Source organism: Rattus norvegicus, chromosome 8 (genome assembly GCF_021556685.1).
Source record: "Rattus norvegicus strain SHRSP/BbbUtx chromosome 8, alternate assembly SHRSP_T2T, whole genome shotgun sequence".
NCBI lineage: Eukaryota > Metazoa > Chordata > Mammalia > Rodentia > Muridae > Rattus > Rattus norvegicus.
Window position 1 is genome coordinate 10582999 of NC_141541.1, and position 7698 is coordinate 10590696.

General features: G+C 40.9%; 1 protein-coding gene across 5 annotated transcripts in view; it reads right to left on the reverse strand.

Annotated features, from left to right (window-relative positions):
• The window catches only part of Dync2h1 (dynein cytoplasmic 2 heavy chain 1), a 221001-nt gene extending 213332 nt beyond the window's left edge, over positions 1–7669 (reverse strand). For 4 of the 5 annotated variants that reach the window (XR_015626948.1, XM_087563631.1, XM_087563632.1 and 1 more), the window contains exon 1: positions 88–349. Coding sequence is in view for 4 of the 5 variants with exons in the window: in XM_087563631.1 (XP_087419757.1) it covers positions 88–282 (195 nt within the window). In the remaining variant the exon portion in view is untranslated. 5 annotated transcript variants of the gene reach the window in all.
• Between the last annotated feature and the right edge of the window lie 29 nt (positions 7670–7698).

Here is a 7698-nt window from a genome sequence, read left to right on the forward strand (position 1 = left end):
GCCTAGCATGAGGACTTGGGACCTGAGGGAAGGGAGACAAGACCGGACCTGGGCACGCCGGGCACGGGAGCCGCGCCACCGCCTTACCGTGTTGGAAAAGGCCAGCCCAGCATCGGACCGCTGCACCCGAAGAAGCATCTGGTTCCCGTCGTCCAAGAAGTTGTTCACCTCCGGGCAATTGCTCAACGGGGTCTGGTCCCAGAGCTCCGGTCTCAGTCCGAAGTAATTCTGGGTGGTCGTAAAAAGAAAGAGTTTACGGACATCGCTGAGGCTTCCCGCCATGGCCTCAGAGATGGAGAGGCACAGTGGCCTCTGGCCTCACTACTACACTTGGTAGTTGCCAAGGTCCGTTGCTATGGCGACCGCTTCAGGCTCAGGGAGCGCGCACCGGAAGTACGACGTCTGGGGCCGGCAAGCAAGGCTGAGGATTGCTGCGCTCATCGATTGGATGTGCTGGGAGTTCCTTCTATTAGTGTATCTTTCCTTTCTGGTGCTGAGTTCTAGTGCTTCCGCGGCACGTGCAAACCACAACCAAGTATCAGGGTCGACATCTGTGAAATGGGGAGTTAGGAGTTCACAACTAAGTTGCAGTTAGGCTTTAAAAGAGATTATTACTATTTAAAAGTCACCATTTCTGCAGGCATGATGGTCTATGACTGTAGCCAGAGTATCCAGGATGCCGAAATAGAAGAATCCTGTGTGTTGGAGCATAGCCAGCCTTGGGTATATAAGGACACCCTGTCTCACAGTCAGTGGGGCTGGAGAGGTACATCAGTGATTAAAAGCGTTTTTCGCTCACTTTATTTCCTGGCATACACATGGCGTCTAAGAGGCTTTCCTATGCCCTTAAGGAAAGGAATGACTCTCCGCTCTCTTCTGAACTCTGCCCATACACACAAGCACACAAAATACATATAAAGTAAATAAATCAAAACAAACAAGCTACACCTTGTTAGAAAGTTCTGTATTCCTTTACAAAGCTGTCAAACTCGTATCTGCTCCTTCCAGGGTAGCTTAATTAACCACTGTTGGTTTTGTCATTGTTGGTTTTAGTAATTTTAGTAAAACTTTACCAGTCATGTTACCATTTGTCAGGTGTTTCAAGATTCTTGGTCTTTTATCCAAAGAAGTTAAAATAAGGATGCCCAAAGAAAGATCCACAAAAGCAGTAAAATAAGAGACTGATAAGACTATTAGGTCTGTCACCAGGCTACAATTCTGAGGATACTCATAGATTTTGTTTAGGGCTTCTTTGTACAAAGTTTAATAGGAGTTTGTTTATTAAGGTACATGTTTTTGGCTTGATTTCTATTTTGATTAGTATTCAGTCATCATTATTTTCCAAGGCATGTTCCTTTCCACCATGCATCAGGTTCTAATCATAAGCATGCCCAATTGCATAGCCATAGGAATGTAAATAGGAGAGTCTTCCTAAACATTAACTGGACATAGCAAAACCAGTTGAAGCTAGATAGGCCCTCTATTCTTTGTACCTGGATATATTGGGAGTCTATTCGAATGGAAATTGCCTGTATGATAGTTTAGAAGAACACAAGCTTACCTTTATCCAGAAAGGGGTGTATGTGTAGCCAGATGCAGGTGCAAGTCTAAGCTTGCTAGGAGCATTAGTACATTATTAGATTGGGGTGCGTGCACGTATGGTACATGCAGGTAAAGGAGCTGAGGGAGAAATAGAGGATGAAGATTTATAATACGATCCAAGTGCAGGGATACTAAACTATTTCTTCTGTTTGTCTGCCTCAATTACACTATCACAGTAATATTTTTAATGATTTATATTTCGTGTGCATTGGTGTTTTGCCTGCGTGTATGGCTGTGTTAAGTTTGTCAGATCCCCTGGAACTGGAGTTATAGACACCTGTGAGCTGCCAAGAGGGTGCTGGGAATGGAATCAGGGTTGTCCGGAAGAGCAACCAGTGGTCTTAACTACTGAGTCATCTCTCCAGCCCCTGCAAACTTCTAAATAGCCAAAATATACAATATAATGGATTCGTTTAGTAGTTAAGTAGAGACGCTGAGAAAAACCACAGATGAGGACAACAGGCTTCATCATTTGCCTCATTGGAAACTACTAAACTGATCGTTACTCCCAAAAACCATAAAAGATTCAACTCAATAACCGCTTTATGCTGACTGAATGCCCACCGGAAGTGGGACTTCTGGCCCCACCCCCACCCCGGCCCCAGCAAGGCTGAGGATTTCTGCAGTCATCCATTGGATGTGCTGGGAGCTCCCTCTATGAGTGCATCTTTCCTTCTGATGCTGAGCTCTAGTGTTTCCCCTGCACATGCAAACCACAGTCAAGTATCAGTTTAGCCTTTCATCTGTCCGCATTGATTTAAGCTGCCATTCTAAAATATATTAAACTAATAGTTTTTGGCGTTTTGTTGGTTTTGCTTTTGTATGTTGTTTTGTTTTTAAATGTTCAAAGTGTCTCCTAAACTATGGTCTTTCAGAATTGGAAAAACAGCCCTTCTGTCTCTGAGAACCTTGAGATCTGAGAAAAGGAAAAGAGGAAGTTCAACTGTTCTCAACTATAAAAGTAAATAAATGCAAATGTTCGAAAAGCATAAAGGAAATGTGAGCTGGGGTTCTGGCCATTGAATGAGACCACTAGGTTAGGGATGATCCAAACAGGACTGCATGTTGTTATTGAGCTGGATGTACTGGCAAAGTGCAGTAATCTTCGTACTGCAGTTTAGGTTAATTAGGAGGATCACTGAGTCTGTTTGAGGCTGGCCTAGGCTACACATTAAGTTCCAGAGCAACCTGCACAGAGTGAGACCTGGTCTCAAAACGAGAAACAAAATAATAAAAAAAGATGATGACGGTGATGATGGTGGTGGTGGTGGTGGCGATGACGACGACAACAACAATAATTAATAATAAAGCTGTCCGTGCCAACAACAACAACAATATTAAAACTGTCCATGCCACCCTACAGGTCTACATACCTCTTACACATGTTTTATTGACCAGGCATGTCACATGATCATGTCCACCTGTAAATGGACAGGTAATGATACTTTGTTTATGAAATGAGGGAAGCTATAGCACTTGTGAGACATCCTAATAACTGCTACACCTTCTGATGTCTTTCAGATTAAAGAGAAAAGGTCTTCATGGGACTGGCAAGACAGTAGCTGCTCTGAAAGGAAAGAGCACAGTCCCCAGAAGTCCTCTGACAGTCACTGGGAGCAGCTGCTTTTACCTGCTTTGCTGCTCAGATATAAACTCTACCACTTACTCAGCCAGAGTGCCCACCCAGCACGAGCCTTTTGCCTAAAGCCATTCACTAAGTCACGTGAGTTATCAGGCTCTGGTGACTTGGGTGTAAGGTTCCATAGTACTGGCTTAAAGAATTCTTGTACATACACCAACTTACTGCAAAACACCTTTCCAGATAAAGACCTGGTTTTAACTGTGCTTTTTAGGACAATGAAGTATGCTGGCAAAAATACTGTTGGGCTAGTTAGATGCCTTGGGGCATAAAATATATGAGCAGAGTTTAGTCCCTGGGACCACAGTGGAAAGGGATTAACCCCTACATATTCTCTTTCCATGCCTTTACATACACACACACACACACACACACACACACACACACACACACACACACAAACAGCATATATTATGTTAAGGCTGTTAGCAGAAAATTACAAAATACACTAAGTCATTTTCCACCTACGATGCTGCTGAATATACTTTGAGAGGCCTCAACAGTAGTTACTTTTAACAGCATGCATGATCTAGTTTACTTTTTACTTGAAAATAGTTTACATTTTAATGCCCCTTTTAAAATGCCTAGTCATTGATGTAAAGTGCCAAAGCTTCATTGTACTCTGCCAAAAATTAATAAAAATGTTCAAAATGGTTATTTTGGGTCTTTATTTCCAGTTCCACTTTTATTTATGCATAATTACCATAGAAATTAGAGCATTCTGCTTCATAGCCTAGCATCTTTTTTGGGAAAATTATGTGATAAAATAACTGTCTGACATCACACCGTATTACTATGAAAATAGAACATCAAAATATTGTCCGTGTGAACTTACTCATTCAAGTAGCTAAGAATAAATTTAAGGAAAAAATGGCTATGTTTCAATGCTCACTTCTCAGCCATCAGCATCTTTTATTACTAAAATGCTTAATCTAGTCGGAAATGAGATTTTACAACATTAGGAAATAAGTTCACTGGACCTACTGCAATGCATTAAGCATTCCTGTAAGCAATGTGGCTCTGCTCCTCCTGGTTTCATGCTGAATGTGCTGAGTCAATGGTTAACTGATGTGTAAGCCCTACATTTCTAAATAAGGTCTCAAATTTAGAATTTTAGGTACTACTATCTTTCCAAAAATACCCAATTCTTACCACTCTTTCTTCCTGTACGTCACTGTTTTATAAATTTCATTTTTTCCTACTGTTCACAGGAACCTTAAAAATGACATTACATTTTTGATTGGCCAGTGAGATAGCTCAGCTTGCATCAAGACTGCCAACCTGAGTTCTACTCCTAGAATCCACATAGTAGGAAAGTTGGAAAGAATCAACTCCCCTATGATGCCTTCTGATCTCCACACACATGCCATGGCACACAAATAAATAATGTACATGTTTTTAAATGAAATAAAAAAATTGTTTTTAGGAAAATTACAATGATTAAAATTGTCATTCCCAAACCATTTCTGATTATTACTGCACGACAGCTCATTCAGGGAATTAGTGAGCTACAATGGGTTTGGTGGTACTAGTGGTAGTGGTAGTAGTAAACGAACTCCGCTTTTGTTTTGTTTGATGTTTGAGACAATCTAATGGGCGACTTTTCCTGGGAAGATGTGAACAAAAGTCCATAATCCCGAGTAAGGCACCGATTAACAGACTGAAGAACCAAATCCATCTTGGTGGCCCAATAATGGATGATGGGTCACTTGCAAGAACAATGGTGACTCAATGCCATTAGTGATAGCTTCCACAGCCATATCCCTGGAGCTCCTAAACAACTTGCACACAGCCCCTGGAAGTCTTCTGACCACTAGCCTTCTAAGTTTCTTGTTCACTTTCCTCCTCCCTCCTTGAAAAAAAAAATACAAAGTGGTCTCACAAAGCTTTGAGCTTCAGTCTCCCTTCTCCACCTCCCAAGAACTGGGATGACGGACATGGAGCCATTGAGAGGAAAGGGTGGTTCTTTAACCTAGAGACTTGTGAGAAACAACAACTAACCTTGAAAATTTCCATCCGTGGCAGAGAAGGTTTAAGAAGCAAGCAATTACTATGTAGCTATTTCCTCTGAAGTGAAACACTTCCTCTTCTGAGGAACAGTGAGACCTACAAGTATCAGAAAGCCCAGGAAAGTTACCAGACTCAAACATCTCCCAGGTTTCATAAGGAATCCACAGCTGCTAGGCTGAGGTGGCTCTTGCAGAGCTTCATGCACAGAAAGCAGCAGTGGAGCAGTGCCCTTTCAGTCACCTATGTTCTGTAAGTAAGTTCAATAAACCCTCAGCTCATTAAGCTAGAATAGGGTCGAATTCGGATCTATCATTGGTATCACATCTGAACTGAAAAGGTGTTCACCTGTACCTCCCAAAGAAGTCACACATCACCGCTCCTAAGTTTTTTCCTTAGACCTGTTCTATGAACACATTTTTCTCAACACCTTGAGTAAAATTCATAAAATATCATATTGCAGCAATACCCCCTCTCTGCCTGGTTCTATATAATACATTTCTTCACTAGGGACCTCAGATAGTCTTAGGTCTTGAACAGGAATGATATATCGATTCAGGAAAGAACCTTTAACCACCAGCACTGGATTCACTGTTATCATTTCATAGGTGTCACTGTGATGTTGATAATCAATGTCAGTCTCCCTCCCCCCAAAAGTCACAAGGCCAGGGAACTTGGTTCAGCACACAGCTATAGGATGAGTTGAGCAAGGAGCATGTGTTACTAGTGCATCGCTAGTTATCTCTGCATCGCTCTTCAACATTAGTTCCTGAGTGCTTTCTTGAAATGTCAAAAACAAAGTCCTGATTTGACAACTCATTCTCTGGGTTTATAGTTATGGAAATACCTCATAAAATTTCGACTTAGTGTTTGAAAAAAAATAGTAACTTTTGGAAAGGAGAACAAAGGTATGGATCCAGTACCACAATCACATGGGCAACCCATAAATCCTTCTGTGCCTGCAATGCTTACTTGTTTTTGAGAAGTGTGGAAGTCCTATTTTTAAAGCTGCAGGAGAAATTATATATACTCTATATAATTATATATATGGCACTATTTGGGCTACATTAATTCATTTTAAAAGTTCTTTTTTCCATTTCTTCATCTATAATCCCTAAACCTAAGAAATATGTAAATCATCAAACTGTCATATGAATGGCAGACCTGTTTCAGCCTTGTGCTCTTAATCTGTATATGTTACACCACTGTAACTAACAGATGGTTATAATGCATTTTTGAGACTTTTTTTTCATAAAGTTGCTGAGTGTCTTTGGATCTAAACCAGAATACCCTTCTGTTTTAATACTACTTACTTTCCTTTTTTTCTTGTTACTTAGTAAAAGAAAATTAAACTACATTAAAAAAAAAACTGCAGCACTGTCATAGGTTCTCATTATATAGCTTGGTGAAAATCAAGAACTATCACGAGCAACAGAAAAAAGTAAATCACATAACTAGGTGCTTCTGTATACAGACATAATGTCCCTTCCCAAGCCTAACAACCTGAATTCCACCTCAAGAGTCACAAGATAGAGAAAAATGAACTGTCAAGTTGTCATCCCAGCACTGGTACACAATTGCCCCAATAATAAATACATATTTAAAAAAAAATCTTCATCTTTCAGTTGTCTACTTTCTTCTATAGGGAGTTCTGTTTTAGAGCTTAGATCTTGTAATTTTCATATAAAAACAATGCTTTGTGCAGTGTTTATAATAGGGTTGAATGGAGTATAGGTTTGAAAATTATTTTCATTGGTAAAATATATTAACTATATGTCCAGAACTCATTACAACAACCGTTTTTTCTCTTTCTCCTTAACTCTGACTAGATTAGGGTCCTACTATGGTAGCACAGTTGGCTTACAGACATGAACTTCATTCACTAAGAATCTTCTAGGAGATAACTAGACATACCATACCCTTCTTTTTTTTTTTTTTTTTTTCTTTTTTTCTTTTCTTTTTTTCGGAGCTGGGGACCGAACCATACCCTTCTTATAAACAATATTTCCATTAGAAGTAACATGATTCCTGTTTCTTGAGAGCGGTCCATTAGAATGGTTTCCCAAACCCTTTGTATAAGTTAGTCAGTTTTCCAGTCTCTTATCCACGAGGAGAGTTCCTCAGAAGTAAAACATGGAGGCGTTGCCTCAGCACAGGAGGAAGCCATAAACTGACACTGAGCATGAGGGAGAAAAGGACAAGGAGCGTGAGACACTGATCTCAGGCCCACCAAGAACACCCAAAGGGCTGGAGACGCTGTAGGTCAGGAGTGGGCACATTCACGCGTGGCTCCTCACCAGATTACTTCGCTCGCCAGCTGTGGAGCGTTCATGATTTTTATAAAGGACTTCCCTCTGGAAACTCGCCCGAAAAACTCGGGAGACTGAGGCTCCACCTGCAGAGACGCAAATCCTAAAGGCCCATAGGTAGGGAGACCACTCCGGCTCGGC